We start from the raw sequence: 27559 nt of genomic DNA, 5'->3' as shown, positions 1-27559 counted from the left end.
GTGGCGACTGAATGGGTGGGGTAAGCAACTGCGACAGGGGGACTGATTTGGGGGCATGGCTAACCGGCCATCACTACCAGTTTGTTGAACTGGGCAAAATTCCTGCCACCAGTTTGGGCAAACCGGTACAAACTGGCTGAATACCACCTCTGGTTTACAGCCCTCTCTAATCCATTTACAGAGTCAGAATCTTGCCCCCAATAATCTGGGTCTTCATTTTACCAACTTCAGAAGGATGGAAGGCTTAGTCAATCTTGAGCCTGGTGAAAATTGAGCTTCTGGCAGTGGTTGGAATACTGCATTCTAACCACTGCACCACCAGAGTTCAATAATAATACAATTGAGATCTTAATATTAAGTAATTTGTTTCAGCCAAAACTATTGTCACATAACTGTGTACTTCAATATGACATGTAGTGGTTCCTTTTTTTGTTATGCCTAAATTTAGATGATAAATTACAAAATTTTATGCTTGCAATCTTGACATCCAAAAATGCTTATACAATTGATAGAATGGTTACCTTTTTCTTCTTATTTTAAGTACTTTCAGCTTTATGAATAATAGAATAGTCGTAATTTATAATTATACTAGCTGGATACCTGTGCTTCGCTACGAAACTATGTGATGGGGCTTGATACATGGACACTTAAAGCTTGAAAATTAATGAGTAGTTATGATCGGGCTTGATACATTGACACTTAAAGCTTGAAAATTAATGTAGAATGTGTAACGCCTCAGCATCAGAGTGTGTTAATATAAGGCAACTGGCAGTTGGAACAGAGTTCTTTTCAGGTGGGAAGGGGGAGTAGAATGTCTAAACTCCCAGCCCGCAGGCCAAATGAGTCACACGCTTGCCACACCCATGTAAGGCAACTGGCAGTTGGGACAGACTTCCTTTCAGGTGGGGTGGGGGAGTAGAATGTGTAACTCCTTAGCATCAGAGTGTGCTAATAATAATATAAGAAATACTGATGATCTGATGGTCATTTTGAAAAATCCTTTCTTAGTGAGCACCTAGAAGCCACGAGGAACATACGTGCCGAATTTCAAGTTTGTAGGCTTTACAGTTCTGGAGATTTCGTGTTGAGTGAGCGGCATTTGGCTTTTATATACATAGATTACATTGTTTAAAAAAATTGGTCCCAATTGGGTAATAATTTAAACAATACAGTTAAAAAACGAACAGTGATGTTTTTATGTTACTATGTGAGCCATTGGCATGTGAAAGCTTTCAGTTTGTTATGTTGCAGGATTTTTTTGGAGCAATTCCGAATACACCGAGTGTGGAATATATTTGGAATAAAATGTAACCTTCACATTTTCACAGACAATCTTGCATTTAAGTCTAGCCAAACGGCCAAAAAATTTACAGGATCGAGCGGGAACTTATCATTTAAGAAACTTAAAACAATTAGTCCCTTTCAATAAGTTAAACAATACAGTTAAAAGACAAACAGTGGTACCCCTGTTGGTCTTTTAACTGTATTGTTTATATGGCATTGCATTATAATTTATAATTATATTGTATAAAAATTACTGTATTGACATCTGAATTGAACTAATATAATGTATCAAGATTCACAACATTTCAATCGGGGGAAAAAGAATGGGGTATGATTAAAAAGAGCCTACAGAAATGAATTTCCTGGTATTTTCAACATTCTCCTTCCAGTCTTTTTCATCTATCACCCATTTCTTCAGAGCAAACACTCCATGCACCATTTTCCTCAGAGCAAAAATTATTAAGCTCTGCCAGTCACTATATCTACAATCAGACTCTCAATAGCAGCTGTTCCCCAAGATGGTCACAAGGTAGACATATAAGCCAGACGTTTCTAGACTAGTGATGGCGAATCTTTTTTGGCTCATGTGCCAAAAGCATGGGGAGAGCGTAGGGGGGTCGTGTGCGGGCGTGCCACACCCATAATGCTATGCGCACAACCCAAGCACGCATGCGCACACAACCAGCACCACCACCATTTTTGGCATGTTTTTCTCGCCCTCCAGAGGCTTTATAGGAGCCTGGGAAGCCTCCGGAAGGCCCCTGAATGTTCCGGACGGCTAAAACCGGCCCTACAAGCAACCGGGAAGTGACTTCAGATTTGCTTGTAGGGTCGTTTTTTGCCCTCCGGAGCCTTCAGGGAAGCCTCATGAAGGCTCTGGAGGGCTAAAACCGGCCCTATGAGCAAACCGGAAATACGTTCCCCAACTTCTGGTTTACCCATAGGGCCGATTTTTCGCGCTCTGGAGGCTTCAGCCTCAGAAAGAAAAAAATGGCCTCAAAAGAAGGCCAAAGTCAGCTGGCCAGTGCATGCATGTGCACTGGCCAGCTGACAGGGCAATGCCTCGCATGCCCTGACAAATGCCTCCATGTGCCACCTGTGACATGAGTGCCATAGGTTCGCCATCACAGTTCTCGACCTTCAGACAACCCTCAATGACCCATCTTCAGTCCTTAGCTTCTGATTCATCTATAGGTAGTCCTCGACTTACAATAGTCCATTTAGTAACCGTTTAAAGTTACAACGGCACTGAAACAAGTGACCTATGACCGTTTTTACATTTAGGACCATTGTGGCATCCCCTTGATCACATGATCAAAATTCAGATGCTTGGCAACAGGTTCATATTTATGGCAGTTGCTGCGCCTCAAGGTCATGTGATCCTCTTTTGCCCCCTTCTGACAAGCAAAGTCAGTGGGGAAGCCGATTCACTTAAGAACCAAGTTACCAACTCATCAACTCAGCTGAGGTAAGGAAGGTTGTAAAATGGGGCAAAACTCACTTAACAAATGTTTCACTTTTGTTCACAGCAGAAATTTTGGGCTTAATTGTAGTCATATATCGGGGACTGCCTTCAGAAATTTCTCCCCAGGAATACATGAAGAAAATAAAGATGTAAATTATAAAAAATAAACCCTAAGAGTAAAACACAAAGCTCATTGAGAAAATGTGTGGGGAACCACACGTATGTACACACTGACTGACAGTTCTAAAATTGTATACTCAGACATCTGGATAACATAAAGTTGAAGAAGACTGTTATATATTTAGACTAAAGCGAATCTTCCTTTGGAGTAAACATTTACAGAAACAATTCTATTCATGTCTATACGGATAAAATCTCCATTCAGAATTTGCACCCTGCTAAGAATGGACGAGGCCTCAACAACAATATCATGAACTGACACAAACAAGCCATCGATGGAGTGGAGTAATTTTCTCCATGCAGCACCAGATGGTGTGTAGACAAAGAAAGACAGGAATTCATTTCAAAATATTTGCTGGAGTGGGAGGAAAAACATTGGGACTTTGCTTCAGCAGGAGGAAGAGATAGTGATCCCTTTTTCCAGCCTCTATATTCCAAACATCTGGAAAGTACAGTACCTCCATCTCAGACATGGAAGAATAAAAAGGAGCCTGCGAAAGAATGACTGTGCACTCCAATTGAGTAATCTCAACCAAAATTAGCCTTTTGCAGCCAAATCTCTTACTGTAAATAAATTTTGGGAAATTGAGTTGACATTTGTAGCGGTTCTTTGCCGGTCCCCTTAAGGAGAACTGAGAAAGGTTTTTATTCTCAGCTTTGCCCGAAGAATCAACATCTGTCGGCCATCCTGGGAACTTCCCTCACCAAGATTAACTGTGAAGCATCTAAGACCACAGAACTAAATAAAAATTTTCGGCTGGTAGGGAAGGATAAGGGGTCTCTAGCAGTGGTGGAATTCATTTATTTTACTACCAGTTCTGTGGGCATGGCTTGGTGGGGGTGGCAGGGAAAGGATACTGCAAAATCTCCATTCCCACGCCACTCTGGGGCAAGCCGTAGGTGGTATTTGCCGGTTCTCCAAACTACTCAAAATTTCCACTACCGGTTCTCCAGAACTTGTCAGAACCTGCTGGATTTCACCCCTGGTCTCTAGGACTGTACAACATGCTAGATTAAGCTAAAGTAGACTTTGGTGTTTTGGAATTCAACAGGTTGTGAGAATCCAACCACTAGGAAGTTGTCTGAACTGATGTTGTCTTGCTAAATGATAGCAAGGTTTCTTTCTTTGGGTCTTGTATGGACTTAACCCAGGAATTGTGTTTTGATCATATGGGTATAGCATTGAAACATAGAATGTGAACTCGTCCTAGTGCGAGCAGTTTACAGTATGTCAAATTAAGTCTTGGAGGAGCAGAGCTGGATGGTTACTATTAATTATTCCATATTACCCTTGGACCTTGGCTTCCATCTCGTCCTGGTGACCCCGTTGGTCCTGGAATACCCTGAGGACGCCCCCCAAAAAAGAGCCAAATTATACACTTAGATATACATTTCTGCTATTACAGCAACAGTAATAGTGTAAATTTACTTATCCATATTTCTAAAAAGAACACATAAATTTACCCCCCCACGTGCCCCACCCCCCACGCATGTGCACGCGACCCACCCGCGCTCCCCGCACCCCCCCCACATGTGTGCGCAAAACCCACTGTACCTCATTAGGCCTTCCTGCAGCCTCCTGGGAGCAAAAATGGGCCACGGGAGGCTGTGCTACACACCCTGTGCATGCACATGCATCCCCCGCACATGTGCGCATGGCCCCCATGCTTGTCTCCTGCATGAACCCCACCCCCATGCATGTGGGGAAAAGACCCAAAAATCAGCTGGCCAGTGGAGGCACGTGCGTGCATGCACAGTGGAGCTGAGCTGGGGCGACGGCTCGCATGCCTGTAGAGAAGTCTCTGCATGCTACCTGTGGCACATGTGCCATCGTTTCCCCATCATGCTTCTAGAGCTTCTTAGGGTAGCACATATAACACCGCTGTTACACAAGTTGCACTGGTTGCTTATCTGCTTCCGGACCCAATTAAAGGTGCTGGTTATCACATTTAAAGCCCTTTATGGCATGGATCGAGGATATCTTAGGAATTGTCCTGCCCAATGGGATTGGCTCACCCCACATGTTCGGGTGGAAGAGACCAACAGCGGACCCCATGAGCCAAGGAAATTTGGCTAGTGGGGTGTAGGAGGAGAGTCCTTTCTGCTGTGTCCCTCCATCCTTTGAAACATCCTGCCTCCAGAGGTGCGGTCTGTCCCCACTCTCCTGGGCTTCTGGAAGGAACTTAATAGCAATAGCACTTAGACTTATATACCGCTTCACAGGGCTTTACAGCCCTCTCTAAGCAGTTTGCAGAGTCAGCCTATTGCTCCTAACAATTTGGGCCCTCATTTTACCTACCTCGGAAGGATGGAAGGCTGAGTCATTGATTGATGAGATTTGAACTGCCAAATTGCAAGCAGCTAGCCTGCAGTACTGCACTCTAGCTGCTGTGCCACCATGAGTCTGGATACGAGATGCTTAGGATGGAGGTAGCTGGTGCAATGACAAAACAAAGCACCATCCCTGGGCCATGATTTTTGGTCAATTTAATTCTTGCAATTGTAACTGTTCCTATATTTATAACTTTTATACTATGATTTGTATTGCTTTGTAAGCCACCCAGAGTTACTCTAAATAGTGAGATGGGTGGTATATAAATTTAATAAATAAATAACAACAATATAGCTCTGAAATATCTAATGACTTAGTAGTTGCAGTAACTCCATTCGAGACCAGCATAGACCAAGGGTTACCTGAAGACCTGGACGCCCAATTTCTCCCCTTTCTCCTTTTTCTCCGTTTGGTCCCTGAAAATGAATAAACGCTCTTTATTATTTATTTCACTGCCCTCCGTTTTTTTCTCATCCAAACAAAACGATCAATTGCCAATTTCTTTCCGGAGAAGGGAGAAAAAAGGAATCCTTTTTATTGCTTTTATGAGACAATGTTAAGAAAGTTTTCAACTATGGGAGAAAGGGTGGGATAGCCCTTAATTATATCCATAAGCCATGGAATACGATTCTTTTTTTAATTTGAGCTTGCTTTGATCTACAATTGTTGGGTAAACTATAGATTATATCCATTACGCAAGCAGAGTTTTAACCACAGAGTTGGTTTTCTTTAGTTCCTCTCTGCCTCAACCTTCCCATATCTGTGTCTCCATTATTATTTCTTCTTCTTCTTCTTCTTCTTCTTCTTCTTCTTCTTCTTCTTCTTCTTCTTCTTCTTCTTCTTCTCCTCCTCCTCCTCCTCCTCCTCCTCCTGCCATATCCATCATCGGTCGTTGGCAATCATGTTGGTGATCCCTTTTTTGATCAACAGCCGCACGAAAAAGTGCTTCCGAGCTTTGCCCAAACTAGTCCTTTAGATTTTGAAGCCATGATGTTCTTCTTCTGCCTGAACTTCATTTGCTTTCAATCTTGCCCTGGAGGATTAAGTGAAGGATGCCGTATTTTTCTGGGTGTCGCATCCCGTGTCCAAAATATTCTAACTTTTGCTTTTTTATGGCTTTGATGATTTCCCTTGGCTTTTCCAGGCGGCTTATCGCCTCCTCGTTTCTGATTTTGTCAACCTAGCTTATACGTAACAGCCGCCTGTCAATCCACATTTCAAAGGCTTCTAGTCTCTCCGAGTGGCTTTCTGTCAGAGACCAACTCTCTGCTCTGTAGAGCAAGATAGAAAAGATGTAGCATTTGACAAGCCTGATTTTCAATCTTAGGCTTATGTCGCGACTGTAGAAGACCTTTTCCATTTTGAAGAATGATATTCAAGCTAGCAATAGCAATAGCAATAGCAGTTAGACTTATATACCGCTTCATAGGGCTTTCAGCCCTCTCTAAGCGGTTTACAGAGTCAGCATATTGCCCCCACAATCTGGGTCCTCATTTTACCCACCTCGGAAGGATGGAAGGCTGAGTCAACCTTGAGCCGGTGAGATTTGAACTGCCGAACTGCAGATAGCAGTCAGCTGAAGTGGCCTGCAGTGCTGCATTTAACCACTGCGCCACCTTGGCTCTCTCAAGCTTTCTCTATTCTTCTTTTTACTTTAGTATCATGTTCCAGCTTTCATGTAAATTAGAACCGAGGTACGTGATCCTTTCAACTTTTTCTAGTGGTAATATTTTTCTTACCCTCATTATATTATGATGCTACGTTTTAGGATAATACTTTTGATGCTACTTTTTCTAGATCAAGCTTTTTATAAAATCCCCATGGCTGTCATTGCAATGGCTGAAACTACACGGAAAAAGGAGACCACTGTTGGATTAGATTAAAGCCCCACCTAACTCAATTTCCTAGTTTTACACCATATTTATTTATTTATCAAACAAATGCCATCAGAAGCATGTCACGGAAGTGCCAACACTCTTCTGCTTGTGTTCCTCAGGACCTGGACAAGAAATATCTAACAGAATCCAAGGCACCTGAGCGTGGAACAAGAAGCAATAGGTGGAAACTAATCAAGGAGAGAAGCAACTTAGAACTAAGGAGAAATTTCCTGACAGTTGGAACAATTAATCAGTGGAACAGCTTGCCTCCAGAAGTTGTGAATGCCCCAACACTGGAAGTCTTTAAGAAGATGTTGGATAGCCATCTGTCTGAAACGATATAGGGTTTCCTGCCTAGGCAGGGGGTTGGACTGGAAGACCTCCAAGGTCCCTTCCAACTCTACTATTGTATTGTATTATAGAATAACAGAGTTGGAACAGACCTTGGAGGTCATCTAGTCCAACCCCCTGCCCAAGCATAAAAATAAACCTACCGGAGGTCCTTCGATTGAAAGTCCACTTGGCCCTTGTGGTCCAGGAGGCCCTTGAGGGCCTGGAGAACCCATTTCACCCCGAGGTCCATCAGGTCCCTAGAAGAGCATCACAAAATCCATGCTCAAAATGTAGCAGTATACACTTTATTAATTACTTAACATATTTTCTCCAGCTTTTTATGGTAATGCGGAGATTCGGACCCTCACCTCTCTCCTGGCTTTCCGAAAAGCCGTTAAGACCTGGCTGTGCCGGCAGGCCTGGGGTTGATGAGCTCCCTTCCCCTCTCGACAGGTGTGGTTGTTGGTTATTTTAAATGTCTATTTTGTATTTGCATGTTCCCCTTCCCGTTGGAGTTGTTCGCCGCCCTGAGTCCCTTTTAGGGAATAGGGTGGCATATAAATAAAATAAAACTTCAAACTTCAAACTCAAAAAATGTTTACAAAACACAATATAAAAATAATGGGGGGAAAAAACCTATACAGGTAGTCCTCAACTTACAACTGTAACGGAGACTATGGTTGTAAGATGTGATGGTGGTAGAAGCCTTATTGTCCTACATGTGTGTGTGGGGGGGGGCAGTGGTGGGTTCCTACCGGTTCAGACCGGTTCATCCGAACCAGTAGTGGTTTGTTGGCCTGGGTTGGTGGAACTGGCAGCGGCTCAGGCCTGCCACGCCCCTGAACTGGTTCTCCAGGGGGCGCCATAGGCACCGCCATCTTGTTTTTCGCTTTTGTGCATGCGCAGAACAATTTTAATGCACGGCGCGCATCAAACACGCATGCCCATGAGCAACCCAGCAGTAGTGTGTGCCGGAACCCACCCCTGGTGTGTGTGTGTGTGTGTGTGTGTGTGTGTGTGTGTGTGTGTGTAGGATGAAGAGCATTTGCCAAAATGACATTGTTCATTCTCAGATATTTTTGGTGGTGCAATCAACTGGACGCTCCAAGTCTTATACAAGGGTATTTTCTGGATGGGTATATAGGTTGTAGGAGTTGGATAAAACTACACTTAAGAAAGAAGTTGGAATACCTGAAACCTTTCACACCACTTTGGTGACAAGTACAGATATATAACGGTGTGACTTAACGTGATGGAGAAAGTTTAAGAAAGAAACCACTTTGTAAAACTCTAAAATTGGATGTAGAAATTAATAGGGTTGAATTATGCGTACCAGAAGATGCCATGATTTTTACCCCTTCTATAGAATTCCTTGCTCTTTTTAGCAATTTTCTTGGTCCCCTCCCCCCCCCCCCCCATTTTTTTTCTCCCAATAATATTTATTTTTAAAAAGAGATAACAAGGCAAAACATAGGTCACGTTTTACATAGACAATGAAATCTTTTTACCTTTGGCCCATCATCACCACGGCTTCCTTTCGGACCTCGGAGTCCTGGACCTCCCTATCAAACACATTTAAGATTAAAAGAAAATGGAGTAAGCCCTGTTGTTCAATGTTGCAATGTACTTATATCTCCTACACAAGAAACTCCCTATTTAAGGGAGAAGATATAGAACCCAGACGAGGTACTGTTAAATGGAAAAGGGAAGGGGGAAGAAGGGGAAAACAGAAAAGAAAATATTAAATGTATAAGTATACAGCCAAAAGCGAGATACAAAGGAGAGGAAAATACAGCTAGGATAGATTAGTGAAGGTAAGGGAATAAGAAATGATATCAAATTATATTTGGGTCTGCAGAAATACCATTCCAAGGAAATATAAATTGAGGCTGGAAAGAGACACCTACAATAATAGAAAAGAAAGAGGGAAAGGAGGAGAACATGAAAGGAAGATGGGGGAAAGAAGAAAGAGGCAAGGAGAGGAGGATGGAAGGGAGAGGAAGAGAAGGAGAGAGGATAGGAAGGGGAAGGGGAAGAGAAGGAGTGGGAGAAAGGCATGGAAAAAAGGAAGGGGAAGGAGAGGAAGTAGAAAAGGGAGGGAGGGAGAAAAGAAAGGGAAATTGAAGTGGTGTTACAACAGGAAGAAGGGATGGTAAATAAAGCAACCCAAATTGTATATTATAATCTATTAAATAAAATAATAAATGTATAAGAATGATAAATGTATAAAAAAATAACACCTATGTGAATGTATACTTAAAATGCTAAGTAAGAGAATAAAAAATAAAAATTTTCTCAAGGAAGAAACTCCCTATCCAGAGTTTTAACCAAACAGCCATCTTTTAACTTGTCTCAGTTTCTTTTCCAACAGGCACAATTCAGTACTACTGAAAATAACATTTTCTCTCAAGGCTGCTGTTGTTTCATAGTAGTTCTGTTTGGTTCTAAGCCTGGTTGGAGAATTCACCAATACTGAGGGCTGTTGTGGCCCACCGAACATCTGAAGCCTGTTCCCAGTGTGCGCATGCACAGAGTAGCCAGACGAAGGGAACAGTGAAGGGAAGACTTGGGAGTAAGGCCACAGCTGAACGGTGAATGGCCCCTCCCATAGGGAATAAAATAGGAGCAAAAGGGGAATGGAGTTTGCAGGAGACAATTAGTTCATTCCTGCATTCTTGCCAAGCATTGCGGCATCTGAAAGATATTGGTCTGGCCACTCTCTAAGCTAGATAAAGGTCGGTAATTGTGAAATATCTTGAAAGACTGTGGGAGAGGAAAGACTTTGCTGGAGAGGAATTCACTATAAATTAAATAAAAGGGGTTTATCGGGACTCAGCTTCGTGCTGCTAGGGAAGCGTAGGTCAGAACAAGGGCATTATTGTCATTCATCAACCATTATCTCCCCCCCTCCTCCTCCCAATAAATATCACAATTCATATTTCTCTATTCGACTCATAACTCTTCCTCAACCGCAAATATTCCTATTTTTCTTAAGAAAAACACAACTGGAATTTGGCCTCCACAAAGCCAATTGGGAATTTCCTATAAAAAATGTCATTTCTGATTCATTTTTGCATTTTTGTTCATTTTGGAAACCAGTCAACGGTGCAGATGAGTGACACTTAAGTAAGTGCTTAAGATTTCTGTCTTTACCCCTGTGACACTTAGTAAGGCTATGCTTCCTTTAAAACATAGGTGTCAAACTCGCTGTGTCACATTGCCATCACGTGACGTATTGCAACATTTTTCCCCTTCGAGGAGCTGGAGTGGGCATGGCCTGCATGTGTCCACCAGTTTGACATCCCTGCTTTAAAAAAATTGTAGATGAAATACAAATGCAACATATTTTGAAGGCATTATATTAGGGAAGAGAAAAATGCCAATAATGCACCACATTTATTCTATCACTTCTTTCAACAAATATCAAATGAGGAGAAAACGATGGAATAGCTTGAAGCTTTGATTATCATAAGTAGTAAACAAACATCTGGAAAGTTTCCTTCTAAGTAAAGGAACAAGAGCAAAGAAGCCTTACTGTATATTTACTGTTAATTCAAAGCAACATCCAGAAACAGGAAACCTTATATGTGAGACACACAGATGTCACATCCTTTGTATCTCAGTGCCTTTCATATGTACAAAGGCTGCCACCCAAGTTAGTGAGGAATGACAGCTGCTCTTCAATACAAAAAATCTACTTCAGAGCACTGGTGGTGCTTATTTCAATTCAATGTGTTAAATCCTCAGCCCACAAAGAAGATTTTAGCAGGTTGCATCACCCAGCTACGATCTCAAACCTATCCAATAAAATTTGATACTTGGCCACCTGGGAGAACTTGAATGGGGGACATTAGTAAAAGACCAATGAAGTAAAATCTTACAGGTGGTCCTGAGGGCCCAGGAGATCCTTTGTTGACTTCAGAGCAGGAGCAAGAATGTGGAAGGGCGGGGCAGCCTTCTTCATCTCTCTAACAACAACAACAAAGATTGTGTTATCTTCAGTATATTCCAAGTTAGGATACTCTGGATGCTGGTTATGTGATCCTCTTTTGCAGACCTTTCCAGACATAGTTATAATTGAATTGCAAATCACTAAATAAGTATTCTTAGGACTCAATTGGAGAATAGCCTAATGCTGGGAAAGATGGAGGGCAAAAGAAGAAGGGGACAACAAAGAATGAGGTGGCTGGCTGGAGTCATCAAACTAGTAGGCGTGAGCTTAAATGGACTCCAGAAGATGGTAGAGGACAAGAGGCCTGGAGGAATGTTATGCATGGGTTGCAATGGGTCGGACATGACTTCACAACTAACAACAACAACAACAACAATGGGTAACATCTTACCAAAGCTGGAAGTTCACAGCACTTATCTCTATTGGCCCACGAAGTGGAACAAACGATATCAAACATCTGCAGCTGGAACTGATTAAGAAAGAAAAAATAATAATTCCAAATTGATTAGGCGTCATCTAATAAAAACATAACAAAAACTGAAGACAATAATCACGCGTGAGTTCTTTTTTTTTTAACTTACCAAACCACGAACTGAATGCTTGTCTATGAGATACGATTGTATAAAAAGATTTTAAAATCTGCCCACATTTATCCAAAATTTCAATTGAAGATGACCTACAAATGGAAACTTAAAGAAACTCCTCTGTCCCTAGAACAGTGTTTCTCAACCTTGGCAACTTGAAGATGTCCGGACTTCTGGGAGTTGAAGTCCGGACATCTTCAAGTTACCAAGGTTGAGAAACACTGCCCTAGAATCCTGCTTATAGCAACCCATCTTTTACTTTCAAAAGTAAATTATTTCCAGGAAAAATATTTCTAGTGGATCCAAACAATCCTCAGCTTACAACCACAATTGAGCCCAACATTTTTGTGGCTAAGTGAGACAGTTGTTAAATGAATTTTGCCCCATTTTATGACCTTTCTTGCCACAATTGTTAAGTGAATCGCTACAGCTGTTAAATTAGTAACACAGTTGTTAAGTGAATCCAGTTTCCCCATTGATTTTGCTCATCAGAGCACCGTAAAAGGTGATCATGTGACCGCAGGACACTGCAACTGTCATAAGTATGAATCAGTTGCCAAGCATCCAAATTTTGATCACATGACATTGGGGATGCTGCAAAGGTTATAAGAGAGAAAAACAGTCCTCAGTCATCTTTTTTCAGTGCCGTTGTAAATTCAAATGGTCACTAAACAAACTTGTAAATCGAGGAATACTTGTAGAATCGTGCTGATGAAAACAAACTCATCTTTGTTTTCCAAAATTATTCCTCTTTCACCTCCAGTACCTAATCCTACAAATGTCATAATTCTGTTGTATTGAGAACAATGCATATTCTCATATTGTTATCTTGAGAACAATGCATACCCATATTGCTTAAATCAAGTCCAAAAACAGAGTTAAAAGGTAATAAAGATGTAAATATTTGTTGAGAATCCATAGCTCAGCCCACAGAGTTTGAATTTAGTTTCCTGAAGCCTTCATTCTGAAATAAACAATTCCCCATAAATCTCCAAATGCCAATTCACCTGCCATGCAACATTTCCAACAGAACAAACAAAGAGTTTTTTTAAAGATGCCTCAAGGAACAAAATTTAACTGAAGAATATATACAGTACTAGCATAATTCATTTTGCCATATCTGCAGACATCCCCAGACATGGCTCTTCTACAAGGTTCAGTTAAATTCAAGAGAGGAGATGGTCGGGGAACGCTGGATACCACAGAGAACGTATTCTTTTGAAATATTGGCCCATTCAAAATGAACCAAATACGTCCAATGGTTTTGCTTGTATCCAATGGTGTCCACGTCTTAAAGACTGCTTGGAGAAGTCTCTGCAGTGTTCTTGGCCAGATTTCAGAATTGGTTCATCATTGCCTCCTTCCTAGGGCTGAGTGAGAATGAGTGACCCAAGATTACCCAGGTGGCTTTGTGCTAAGGCAGTGGTTCTCAACCGTTTCTTCACCACGGGCCTGAAATAACTTTTGTGGCCATGGGCCACCAAGACTTAACTCAAGATTTAAATCATAACATTTTTTCCAAGCCTTAATGGACTCCCTGTGATGACATCGCAGGCCCAGTGGTCCCTAGATCACAAGTTGATAATCACTATGCTAAGACACAATGGCTTAACCACCACACCAGAATTATTAACAATTTTATTATATTGCATTTTATCACCCTAGCTGGGGAATGCTGGGATTTGAAAGCCACACATTTAGGTAAAGGTAAAGTTTCCCTCGCACATATGTGCTAGTAGTCCCATCTCTAGGGGGCGGTGCTCATATCCATTTCAAAGCCGAAGAGCCAGCACTGTCCGAAGACATCTCCATGGTCATGTGACCAGCATGATTAAACTTAAGCCAAAGGCACACGGAACACTGTTAACTTCCCACCAAAGGTGATTCCTATATTTCTATTTGCATTTTTACATGCCTTCGAACTGCTAGGTTGGCAGAAGTTGGGACAAGTAACGGGAGCTGATTCTGTTACGCAGTACTAGGGATTTGAACCGCTGAACTGCCAACCTTCCTGATCAACAAGCTCAGCGTCTTAGACACTGAGTCACTGCGTCCCTTATTTTAAAGTTGCCAAGTCTCAAAAACACTGCATTATATGGAGTACATCAAGGTTCAAGTTTTGTATGCTTGCAATCACTTCTGTTGTTTTTTTGTCACCTAAAAGGAACTTCCAAATTCACTATCAAGGTGCCAGATATGGTTTAGGACAAAATATATTATGTATGTATGTACGTATAAAATGTTTTTTTAATTTGCATATATGCTCAAATTAAAAAAAAAACATTTTTCAGAGGAAACAGAAGCATTCTTAATGTTTTAGCCTTGTGGACCACAAGATAGCATCAAGACATAATTTCCTGAAAAAATACACTGTACCTAATCAAAAGCACAGACTTTGTTAAAGTTGAATTTATGCAAAGAATGCTTCTATTTGTTTTAAAATGCATGTTTGTGGACTTACATAACCATCAACCAGTTCAGTTGCAGGCAACTGGTTTTTTTTTCCTTTTGCTTTCTGTGGGTGTATAGTTCACTTGACCACTTATCACGCATATAGCCATGATTCTCCAAACAAAAGCCATCATTTCTTTCTTTTCATTTTCTTACAAAGCACCCTTCAATTGCAATTTTTTTTTACAAGATGGCCTTTGTCATTCCCTGCTGGAAAATGGCCACAGAGGTTGCTTGGTTCAATTGTCTTAGTGGAGTTGATACATTAATTGCCAGGCTGAAGTCAGGAGTCTGAAAACACTTCTTTGTACAAAGCACATACTTTTATGTGGAGGGAGGGCAACTATATAATTCACAGGGCAAACAGACTGAAGTTCATTAGGTTTAAGAGCCCCATTTGGTCAACAGAGTTCAAAGGACATGACTGGATTGTCCAGCTTTGAAAATTAAATCCACCTCTTCTCTCTTATTAAATTACCCTCTCCCTTAATTAATTAATAATCATAACAATGCTCTGGAAGAGCTTCTCTTCACTTGATGGGAACTGTCATCTTGAAAAGCAGATAAAAGTACAGGCCAAGTCTCAAGAGTTCAGTATGGTCAAGTACTTCCCAGAGAGTGACCCAAATGACTTTTCCCACTAGAATTTGACCACAAGACAAAGATGCCTTGACAAAGTGGAGGAACATACTGTACATTAGATGTAAAATGAATGAAGTGGATGGTGGCATAGCTGAATTAATGTTTTACAGTCTAGTTACAGAAGGGGTTACATCAATCCCTAAATAAATAAACTGAGGAGCCATCTTGCTCCAATAGGACTGGCCTGCCCCACTCGTCCTGGCAGAAGAGGCCTACTGCAAACCCCATCAGCCAAGGAATTTGAGCTGGCGCCGATTAGGAGAAGACCCTTTTCTGCCATGGCTACTACCCTTTGTAACATAATGCTACAGGAAGTGAATCCATCCCCAGCCATCTGGCCTGCAGGAAGGGTCTGAAAATCTGGCTGTAGATGGTTGGTACGATGACAGAGAAGGCACCACCTCTTCACCACCTGAAGTCTGTGGTTTTTAGTCTGTAGTTAATTTTTTGCAATTTAATCACTTTTTATATTTAGAATTGTGTTTGTATCAGAGGTGGTATTCAGCAGGTTCTGACCAGTTCTGGGGAACCGGTCGCGGAAATTTTGAGTATCACCTCTGACTAGCCCTGCCCCTATCTATTCTCTGCCTCCCGAATCCTAAATGATCAAGAGGAAATGGGAATTTTGCAGTAACCCCCCCTGGAGTGGGGTGGGAATGGAGATTTTACAGTATCCTTCCCTTGCCACGCCCACCAAGCCACGCTCACAGAATCGGTAGTAAAAAAAAATTGAATCCAACCACTGGTTTATATCTCTATTTTCACTATAATTGTAAGCCTCCCAAAGTCATTTTGCACAACAAGATGGGCCAGTGTGTCAATTTAATTAATAAATGGGCCTTGCTGAATAATCATCCACTTTTATCTCAGCTCCTTTACTTACTGGTGCAGAACTGTCTCTTGGTCCTCTTGATCGAACCATTCTTCCCAGTACTTCAATCCCGTTAGAAGTTATATTTCCTGCTGCGTTGATAATCTTCTCACCCACTTCCTTGCAATCAATCACTACTTTAGCGGTGGTTTTGCTGATAACAATATGCAGCTGGAAGAGGAGAAGGAGGTTTTAATACACAACAAGGGAGCCAAATGACTTACATAAAAAGAGCTCTTTGTAATCCTTTTAATGCTATTTAATTTTATTTATTTATTATTAAATTTATATTCCCTCCTATTCGCCCATGACAATTTCACAGACATGCTATTTGTTTTGTAACGTTTCTATAGGCACAGAGGGCTGCATCCTCCTATATTCCTCAAGTAACCTGTTATTGTGGCCCACCAGCGGCCAGCAGAACTGGTGGCAGACTCAGACAGTGAGGAGGTTGTGGAGGAACATGGGCCAGTCCTGGGGTCTGGGAAAGGCTCTGATGAGGGCTCTGCATCAGAGGCAGAGATGGGGCCAGAGCCGTCCGACAGTTATCAGCTGCCTTCAGAGTTGGATTTCAGTGGGGCAGAAGAACAGCTGGAGCCTGTTCCCGATGTGTGCATGTGCAGAGCTTCCAGGAGAAGGGAACAGCTAAGGAACAAGGGCCGACCCGGGACTAAAGGCACAGGTGGACGGTGAATGGCCCCTCCCATAGGGAATAAGGAGGAGCAAAAGGGGAGGGGAGCTTGCAGGAGACAATTAGTTCAATTCATTAGGGTGAAGAAGTCTGTTCCTGACTTCTTGCCAAGTAATTGCTGCGACGGGGGGTGGGGGTGGTTGGAAGATATCGGCCTGGCAGCTCTCCAAGCTTGATAAAGGTCTGTAGTTGTGAAATCTCTTGAAAGACCGTTTGCTGGGACTTTGCTGCAGAGGAATTCCCTTTAACCTAAATAAAAGAGGTTTTATTGGGCCGAGGAGTCTGCTTCATGCTCTTGGGAAACCTAGGTCAGAACACCTGTTTGCCACTAATTCCATCTTGCAGCTAGGTGAGAACTTGTGTATCCAACTGAAGATTGGGGATTGAAGGATAAATGAGGCGTATTCAGAGCCATAATGGGGCGAACCAACCCGCTTGACCCATATCTCTGTAACAGAGATCCATAATTTATGTGGATTTGTGTGGCTTGTCAATTGCCAAATTCCAAAAATAAAGAGATCACGGTATGTACTGAGAGAATGTCTCAAGAGCTTTGAGGAAAAAAATAGGCGGTTTAATTAAGACCTTCACTTTGACTCTTGAAATGCCCCCAAGCCACTAAAAGCAAGAACCACATAAACTTCATTAGTCACTCCAAAAACAGAGACAGTTCTCCAGGAGAATTTTGTTTAGATTTTTTTTAAAAATCCTACCTTTATTATTTTTATAAATCACCAAAGGCAGCAAAAATATCTAATACTCTTTCCCTTGTCTTATTTTCCTCACAAGAACAATCCTTGCTAACTGATAGTGACTGGACTAAAGATATTAATCTGGCTTTCATGGCTAAGGCAGGACTAGAACAGGGGCAGGCACTGCTGCTGGTTCACTCATGGGCGCGCTGCGTGCGCATGCGCAGTGCAATAAAAATTGTTCTGCACATGTGCAGAAGCGAAAAATAAGATGGCGGCGGCATAAGCGAACCAGTTCGGCGATTGGCAGGCCTGGATCACTGCCAGTTCCAGTGACCTAGGCCGCCAAACCACTACCGGTTCAGTCGAACCAGTCTGAACCGGTAGGAACCCACCACTGGACTAGAACTCACGGTCTCCTGATTTCTAGCCTGTTGCCTTCCCCATTAGACCAAACTGGTTCTCATTTGTGGGGTATTTGATTTTTTTTTTCATTTTTTTGCACATTGGCAATTGGCAGAGTTGTAATAATTTAAAATTAACTTAAAGAAAACAAAACAAAACAACATATAAATACAAGAGGCCTAAAATATTAAATACTGAAGGAGAATCCCAGGAGAAAACTATTCTGCCAGAATGTAAAACAGAGTGGTATAAAATTGTGTAAACATTTAGACAGCTGCCAAATTGCTCTCCTTCTTTCTAGACAAGTTAAACAACAGTTGTCTTATTTCTCTCTTTTGCAATGATATAAGCTTGAAACAGGATTTGGCAGCTTTGAAAGTGACATCATTTTTAACTGTGAGAAGAAATGAAATTAAGAATCTGTTTATCACAGGACTCAGCCAAAAAAAAAAATTGAGGCCACAAAAGGGACACTAATAAACCATACAAAGCTTCTAGATCATTTTTTTCCCTTGTATATTTGCTCTACAAATTTGAATCCTCATAAATTTGGGAGCAATATTGAGAAGACAAGTTCTTTCATATTTAAAATATTTTTAAAGATTTTTCTGAAGGTGCTTCTTCCAAAAAAGTAACTGGATTTTCTTGGGGTTTTTTCCCTTGGAAAATGTTTCACGTGTCATTTTATCCATTCTTGGATAAGAAATGAAATGTTTTCAAAGGGAAAATAACACCCAATAAATTCTAGTTGCCTTTTGGAAAAGCACCTTTGGGACCACAATGACGTGGATGATTGAGAATCTCCACATATATATGTATTTTAAAGATCTTTTTGAAGCATATTTCAGCAAGTGCCTCACCTTATGGAAACTCCCATAAAATATTTTCTTTATGTCAGGCCCTTCAAAGGTTACTGTCTGGAATTCCCCCTTGTAGTCATAATTGAAGAAAGTCAAGGTTTTGCCATCATCTGCACAGTGTATGAGAGAATAAGGTTCAGAGAACTGTGTACATTTTCTTTTAAAGATTATATATATATTGGCTCATCATATTTTCAAGCCAAAGCCAAGATCAGCCAGCTGACCAAGGAGACAATGAGAAGCACAGGCTTCCGTATTTCATCAAAACTCATTCCCAAAACTAGGCAACCTGGAGAACGGGAGGGAGTTTTGACAGGTGGTTTCCTAGACCAGTGTTTCTCAACCTTGGCAACTTGAAGATGTCCGGACTTCAACTCCCAGAATTCCCCAGCCAGCATTCGCTGTCCTAGACAAAATGTGGGGTTTTAAATTGGTTAAATCTGAGCATCCCACAGGCGAAAGGGAAGCTACTTAAATCCACTATCCCAGGGGTGTCAAACTCTAGGGCCGTGGGCCGGATCCGGCTTGTGGGGTATTTAAATCTGGACCACGGGACCAGCCTGGAAATAGTAAACAACCAGCCCGCGGTGCCTCTGGCAGCCAAAATGGGGCAAGGGGGGCCATTTTGCAAGGCAAAGTGCTGCATGTGGTCGGTCAGCCTGTCTCTTCCCCACTCCCCAGCTGGTCCGCAGAGGACAACTACAATGCTGATTTGGCCCTCAAAGAAATCCAGTTTGACACCCCTGCTCTATCCCTCTGCAAGCAAATTGAGGTTAATGAAATTCCTGGTCCTTTTTTGTAAACCAATGAGATATGCAGAATACACAGATATAAGTGATAAACGTGGACAGTCCTGGCCAAACAGTGACATAGTATAGGGAACCTACGGGTACCTCACCTTAGATATCTTCCATGTGAAAAGGTGATTTATAAATATTTTATTAGATTTTTATCCTGCCCTCATTGTTTTATAGGTAACTGAAGGTAATAATGCTTGTTCCTCCTCCTACTTTTTCCACAAAAACAACCCTGTGAGGTGGGTTGGGCTGAGAGAAAGAAAATGGTCCAAAGTCACCCAGCTAGCCTTCAGGCCCAAAGTTGGACTAGAACTCATAGTCTCCTGGTTTCTAGGCCAGCATCTTAATCACACCACACTGGCACTCTCATAGATCATAGTATAATAGCAATAGCAATAGCAGTTAGACTTATATACTGCTTCATAGGGCTTTTAGCCCTCTCTAAGTGGTTTACAGAGTCAGCATATTGCCCCCACAGTCTGGGTCCTCATTTCACCCACCTCGGAAGGATGGAAGGCTGAGTCAACCTTGAGCTGGTGAGATTTGAACCGCCGAACTGCAGATAGCAGTCAGCTGAAGTGGCTTGCAGTACTGCACTCTAACCACTGCGCCACCTCGGCTCTTGTATAAACAAGATATAGCACATAAATAAATTAGTAGAAAAGCTTATGAAAAACTGGGTAGGAAAAACAGATTTCTTGGGGGCGGGGGGGGGGGGGGAACCCAGCAATCACAACTTCTTAAATCTCTTGTTGATAACATGGAGGGGAAAAAATCCAGATGGAAATAATCAATCACAGCACAACTCCAACCACAGATACTTACTATCCAAAATAACTCCAACCAAGGGCTCATAACTTTCATTTAAAATCTCCCACAGAGCAAATGGTTCCAGAGGTGTTTCAGGAAGGAGGCGGAAGAGAAACGTTATGGTGTAATCTGATGGGAGACCCTCTGGATGTACATATCTGTGGAAAGAAAATAAGTTTGCAGAAAGGGATATTAATACGGAGAAGTCCTACGTTAGGAATGAACCATTTTTATTGACCCAAGGTTACTTACAGAAGGCTGTGCGTGTTCTTCGCAGCGGCAGTACATGCACATCACATTGCCTGCTGCCCCAGAGGGATTTGCCCGGGCAAGTCCGAATAAAGTGGCAAGGCAGGCAATGCATGTGTGCGGCCGGCGTGAAGAACAGGCGATGGCAGTGGCTTTTTTGGCATGTTCAAGACAGTGGTGGGTTTCAAAAAATTTTAGAACCTCTTCTGTAGATGTGGCCTGCTTTGTGGGAGTGGCTTGCCGGCCATGTGACTGGGTGGGCATGGCCAACTTGCAAAATGTGGTGAAACTCACTTAACAACGCTCTTGCTTAGCAACCAAAATGTTGGCTCAGAAACTCTGGCATTGAAGTGCGCAAGTCTTAAAGCTGTCAGTTTACAAGACCCTTGCAGCCCTAACCCTTTAGAAAAAAAATCCCAGGGGTGTTCAAAGTTGACAGCTTTAAAACTTGTGGACTTCAACTCCCAGAATTCCTCCTCTCGCTCTTCATCTTGATGATGTGTGGACAGACAGGGGGAGGGAGCTGGAACCAGTCCTAAACGGCACTGTAGATTTGTGGAACCTCTTCTATAGAAGAGGTTAGAACTGGCAGGAACCCACCCCTGGTTCAAGACCTCCAGTAGTTTTCGGCGGTCTCCAGCCAGTCGCCACTGCCAGGAAGTGGCTGGCAAAGAGATGGCAACTGGGAGGCTTCTCACAGTCACACTGAAAAAGAGAGCTTGTCTTCCAGAGTCTGGACCAGCCACCATGGGAGGAAGGTAAGCCCAAACAGGCAGTCGAGGGGGAGGAAGTGGGGCTAGGGCTGGGGCCTCTGAAGGAGTGAAAATGGGACTGGTGAAGGGAGAGCAGGCAGCATACAGGAGGAGGCCTTTAAAACTTGTGGACTTCAACTCCCATAATTCCTCCTCTCGCTCTTCATCTTGATGATGTGTGGACAGACAGGGGGAGGGAGCTGGAACCAGTTCTAAACGGCACTGTAGATTTGTGGAACCTCTTCTATAGAAGAGGTTAGAACTGGCAGGAACCCACCCCTGGTTCAAGACCTCCAGTAGTTTTTGGCGGTCTCCAGCCAGTCGCCACTGCCAGGAAGTGGCTGGCAAAGAGATGGCAACTGGGAGGCTTCTCACAGTCACACTGAAAAAGAGAGCTTGTCTTCCAGAGTCTGGACCAGCCACCATGGGAGGAAGGTAAGCCCAAACAGACGGTCGAGGGGGAGGAAGTGGGCTAGGGCTGGGGCCTCTGAAGGAGTGGAAACGGGACTGGTGAAGGGAGAGAGAGCAGCATATAGGAGGAGGCCTTTGACAGATTAGGCCAGGCCTGGGCAGAAAATAGGTAGATAGGTAGAAATTCAATTTTGTTAATACTGGGTTCTGTGGGCATGGCTTGGTGGGGGTGTCATGTGACTGAATGGCCATGGCCATGAGTGATGTGCAGTCGGTCAAGCCCATTCAATCACATGACACCCCCCACCAAGACACGCCCACAGAACAAGTAGTAAAAAAAATGGAATCTCACCACTAATGTGGTAGGAGTTGCAAATCTGAACACACATTTGAAACACATGTCTAAGGTTTGACTTATCATCAACATTTCATCAATATTCCTGATATTGTGGTGGCAGGGGTGAATAATTAGGAAACATCTTCAGGCAAACAAATGAAAGAGAAACTCCTGAAGATCAGTGGATTGGGTCAAGGGAACATGTACAATTTAAATTTGGTGGACTTTTACTGGAGTGGGGGGAAAATGTCTTCAGTTGCAAGTTTGGAATTTTGAAAGAAATCAAAGGAATGTCCATAAGCTTGGGAAAAATTCAGATATCCCTAAATCTGAAGGGCTAATGCAATAGAAGGATTATTACAGCTCTGAGCTATAGAAACTTCCTGTAAGCCATCCAGCCAATGAGCATAACAAATACTTGCTCCTAAGTTCTAATCACTCCCATTTTCACCTCTCTGGTTTCTAGGAGACAGCCTTTTTTGTTTGAATCAGAAACCTAACTAAATGCTTATTACTTATATATCACTGACTTGATCTGTTCCAGTTGAACACAAGGTTTTGTTCTGAAAAATAACATGCAATATTCTTAAGGTTTACTCTTCCCTCCTCCACCCATGTTCGTCTAATGCCACGTTACAAATTTGGCTTCCCGTCCCTTCCCCCCAAGCTTTGCTTTCCTAATCCCTAAAATCTGCAAGAATCCACATACGAGCTGAATTAGCTTTATCTCTCCACTTAACAAAATGCTCTTTTTCCAGGCAGTACTGTTTTCAGCATTCAGCTCTCATGCCAGATGATGAACTATTTTAACAAATAAGGAGGGGTTTTTTTTTTAGCATAAGTCTGGCCCCCGGGAAAGATTAATCCTGGGAACATGCCAGTGAAAGTGTAGGCAGCGTCTCATTAAGAGAGAAGATGGTTACTGTAAAATGTTTGGGAGAAAAAGAATTTGTTCATATTTTTTTCTTGGAAAGCAAATTAAAATTTCAATCCAAAAATAATACGACAGTGAGTTGTCTACCCAGGCATCTCTCCAAAACCAGCACAACTTGTAAACCATTTTTTCTTCTTCTTAACAAATGAATAATTGATTAAAGGCAGAGTGATGGATCGTCAAAGATTAAACAAGACCCGATATGGAAGGATGTCCTACTGTGCTGGTTTTCCATCTCTACAAAACCTTTCGCGCACGCAGAATAAATTTAATGCCTGGAGAAACTTAGAGCAATAACCCAAAGTGAGTTCCATTCAGAGTCTCATCCACGAAGCTTCTTCAGAATTGATGATGCTTTTTGGATGAGAAGCTAAACATCTTCAAGAGAAAAGCAAAGAATATCCAATTGCCTTTGGAAAAAGCACCGTTGGGACCAGAAGTGGGTTCCTACCAATTTGGACCGGTTCGGCTGAGTAGGTAGTAACTCGGACGGCCATGCCCCTGAATCGGTTCTATCGGCGGCGCCATAGGTGCCACCATCTTGGTTTTTTTGCTTTTGCGCATGTGCAGAAGCATTTTTTACCTACTGCACATGTGTCCGTGCAAAGCGCACGCGTACCTGAAGCGCATCCCTGAGCAAACCAGCAGTAGAAGAAGCTGGAACCCACCCTTAGTTGGGACAACAGAGATAACAGATAACAGAGAATATGGATAACAGAGATACTCCACAGACATTTCATTCAGAGCTTCAGAAGTAGGTATAAGTAGTCTTCAACTTAGGACTGGTTCCTTAGTGATCCATCAAAGTCACAAAGAACCCACCAAATGTTACTTATGACCTGGATTTGAACAGCTTCTCCCCCTGCAGACATGTGACAATATTTGGACACTCAATAACCAGCCCACAATGATAGCTGTTTGCAGTGTCCGATTGTCATGTCACTGTGATTGATGATGTTTTCCCAGAAGCCAACATTTACTTCCGGTTTCCTGCAAAAACCATTCAGTAGCAAACAATAGATCCAACTAATTACTGTGGCATTCACTTAATGACATTTGCTTAATGACTGCCAGAAACAAAAGTAGTAAAATTGGTCTGGTCACACGGAGAAAGCAATTAGTTGGGAAGATTTAGTGGTAAAAGGAAACCAGGCTGCCAAAGAACCTTTGTGACTTATAATCAAAATTATGAGTTCAATTAACAGTCATAATAGCAACAGCACTTATATACTGCTTCACAGTGCTTCATATCCCTCTCTAAGCAGTTTACAGAGTCAGCATATTGCCCTCAACAATTGGGTCATCATTTTACCAACCTCGGAAGGTTGGAAGGCTGAATCAACCTTGAGCCTGGTGAGATTTGAATTGCTAAATTGTAGGCAGCTGGCAGTCAGCAGATTAGCCTGCAGTACAACATTCTAACCACTGTGCCACCACAGTGAGTCAAGGAACTACTTGTACCTAGATATGAAACTAAACTGCTCAATATATACCACTTCCCAAATTTAAGAGGAAAAGAAGGCAGTGCGGTTCTCTGGTGATGCATCCATATGTCCCTTGACTCTCTGCAGTGATTTTATTTTCCCTTTACACTATGCAATTTCACTGGAGAAAGCAATTATGTTGGGAAGAATTCGTAGTGAAAGGAAACCAGGCTGCCAAAGAACATGATGGCTGGACACCATTAAAACTGACATGAAAGCCAGAGAATAGAACAACTCAAAGGACTAGTGCAACATCGGAAGATGTGGAGAGACCTGGCCCATAGAGTCAAGAGTTGAACTTGACTGAATGGATATCATCATCATCATCAACAACAACAACAACAACAACAACATTGCCACTCTGCAGTTACAGGAAAAGCACAGCTCTACAGAGTTACCAAGTGCTGCCTAAATGCAGTGTAAATCTCTTCTATTCTTATCCAAACTAAGGATGCAAGAGAGATATACCTAATAGCAGAACATCGCATATGCCAAGGGTGGTGATTTGCAATTGGTGAAAGATCTCAACATCCATCCTCCGTTCCAGATAGAATGGCTTTATTGGAAAGCAATAAAATTGAATCACGAGGCCTAGTTTCTGGCTTTTACATAGAGAAGGCTTTGTACAACTGCTAGATAAGTAATGGCCACTTCCTTGTGCTTTCAAAATAAATCACTTAGCTTAACCTGTACAGCGTTGATACTCCACAGATCTAGGTAGTTAATTGGCTACAGTCAAACATTTAGGACTTGACTTTGAAGTTTAAATTAGAAATTTCCTGGCGAAGATATGTCTCATCAAGTTTTAATTTCAGTTTGGGTCTTGCCAGAAATCTACGTCTCTACTATTGCACATCAACTACCAAGAGAAAGACAAGCACCGTGACAAGAATTCTGCTTCGAAACACGTTGAGTAGTGAATTTGACAAGTTTTGAAGCAGTCAAATAATAGGTATGACATTACTGGGGTTATACTGAAAGCTGAAGCAAATGTTTCTAACTGCCTTCTAGAAGTCACAGTGAAGGGAAATCTGGACTGCAGATGTAACGCTAAACTTTGACTTAGCCCTGCATCTCAATGCAACCACTGACTCAACTTGCAAATTAAGCTGAGAGGCATCCATCAGATTTCTGCTTTGAATTCTTTCAAGATGTTTACAAATTAGGGACAAACCTTTCAGGAAAGAAGGAAACGTCTGGGAGAGAATTTCCAGATGCTGTTTCTTTTTCCCACCATCTCTTTCCTTAGGGCAATACTTCTTTATCAGGAAAACGTTTAAGCCAAAAAGCTTTTTTTGCTTGTTGGTTTTAAGGTTTTTTTTTAAAATGCAAAACAATTGCCATCATCTACAGAAATTGCAGCATATCTTTATTACTTTATGCAATTTTAGCGTTATGTCCAATGTACATCTGCATGCAAGGCTGTGTGCAAAACATACATGCACATACCAATATACCAATATTCTGCATTTACATGTATGTAATTGCACAGAGCCCCTGTGTTTCTGAATTAAATTAAATTAAACGAACAAACAAATAAATCACTGTAACTCCAAAATAATCGAACTCCCATTCCTAGATGCAAAAATTACATTGATATTACATTGTTAGGTTGCCTAAGTTATTTTTTAACAGTTGCCTAAAACTATAATATTACAAATTGTCCCCAATCTCTGACCGTAATCACATTAAGCAGGTCACTATGTGACTACACCTGACTTTACAACCTTTTTTGTGATGGTTGTTAAATGAATGTGGTAGTCGTTAAGCAAATCAATTGTTTGCATTGGGGTTTGTTAGGTTTTTTTTTTGTCAGAAACTGGAAATAAATACCCTAAATTGCAGTGAGGTGGCTATGGGACACTGCAAATACTGAATATTGGTCATTTGCTAAGCATTCAAAATGCAATCACATGACTACAGAGGGAGGGAGGGAGGGAGGGAGGGAGGAACAGCTGTCAGAACGTTGAATCAGGGTCATAAGTAGCTCTGGGGAGAACTGTTGTAACTTTAAACAGTTGCTAAATGACCGGTTGTTGACTGAGGACTACTACAGCTAGTAGGAGAAGTCATCAGTTTAGAGTCCTTGCATTGTCACAAGACATCCAAATCCTGCCCCTCTTAAATCCCGTGACTCTTATCTAGCAGCAATTTAGTGCTGACTGTTAGTTGACCAAATTCTTGCACAAGGATGTCCAAACGTGGCAATTCTTAAGACTTGTGGACTTCAGCTCCCAGAATTCCCTAGCCAACATGGCTGGTTGAGAAATTCTGGGAGTTAAAGTCTACAAGTCTTAAAGTTGCCACGTTTGGAGATCCCTGTTCTTGTGTATAGGCTGTAATAATAAACTTTCTGTGCTTGGACTTAATGAAGGATCCTGATTCTTTGCGCCTGACAATAGCCTTATCTTCAGTACGTACTTGGTTGGCTGAGAGACCAAAGCATCCTTATGCAGTCCATAACAGTGGTAGGCATTAAATGTTCCAGGTTCCATAGACACTCCTTCCACAGCTGCAAACTCTTTGTCAACCAAGCCAAACATGTCCATCATTTTAAATCCTAGAAATCAAAACAGAGAAATATGTGTGTCATCTCTATTTCTTAATTGGAATGGGAAGTTAAGTATGAGTTATGTAGTGAAGAGTTTAGCAACTCAGGCACTGCTAATTCTTACCATCTGACAATTACTTGATAATTGCACAACTAAACAAACAAGACCCGTATGCTTTCGATTTCCATTGTACAGGAAGTAAAGGTAAAGGTAAAGGTTCCCCTTGCAAATATGTGCTAGTCATTCCCGACTCTAGGGGATGGTGCTCATCTCCGTTTCAAAGCTGAAGAACTAGCACTGTCTAAAGATGTCTCCATGGTCATGTGGCCAGCATGACTAAATGCCGAAGGCGCATGGAACGTTGTTACCTTCCCACCAAAGGTGGTTCCTATTTTTCTACTTGCATTTTTACATGCTTTCACACTGCTAGGTTGGCAGAAGCTGGGACAAGTAACAAGAACTCACTCCGTTACGTGGTGTTAGGAATTTGAATCGCCGAACTGCCGACCTTTCTGATCGACAAGCTCAGTGTCTTAGCCCCTGAGCCACTCAGTGGACAGAAAGTAGAAGCTAATTAAGGAAAGATGGTACAGATATTCCTAGACTTACAACCA

General features: G+C 42.0%; 1 protein-coding gene across 1 annotated transcript in view; it reads right to left on the bottom strand.

Moving 5' to 3' along the window:
• Positions 1 to 27559, bottom strand: part of COL14A1 (collagen type XIV alpha 1 chain) — a 133805-nt gene that overhangs the window by 31182 nt on the left and 75064 nt on the right. The window contains exons 30-39 of the mRNA XM_032223462.1: positions 26815 to 26953; positions 20242 to 20384; positions 18620 to 18729; positions 15984 to 16142; positions 11815 to 11892; positions 11353 to 11439; positions 8980 to 9033; positions 7633 to 7728; positions 5624 to 5677; positions 4219 to 4272 (exon numbers count right to left, since the gene is read on the bottom strand). Coding sequence (XP_032079353.1) covers positions 4219 to 4272; positions 5624 to 5677; positions 7633 to 7728; positions 8980 to 9033; positions 11353 to 11439; positions 11815 to 11892; positions 15984 to 16142; positions 18620 to 18729; positions 20242 to 20384; positions 26815 to 26953 — 974 coding nt within the window. The remainder of the gene's footprint in view (positions 1 to 4218; positions 4273 to 5623; positions 5678 to 7632; positions 7729 to 8979; positions 9034 to 11352; positions 11440 to 11814; positions 11893 to 15983; positions 16143 to 18619; positions 18730 to 20241; positions 20385 to 26814; positions 26954 to 27559) is intronic.

Source organism: Thamnophis elegans, chromosome 8 (assembly GCF_009769535.1).
Source record: "Thamnophis elegans isolate rThaEle1 chromosome 8, rThaEle1.pri, whole genome shotgun sequence".
Classification (NCBI taxonomy): Eukaryota; Metazoa; Chordata; class Lepidosauria; order Squamata; family Colubridae; genus Thamnophis; species Thamnophis elegans.
This window is presented reverse-complemented; position numbering and strand designations above follow the sequence as displayed.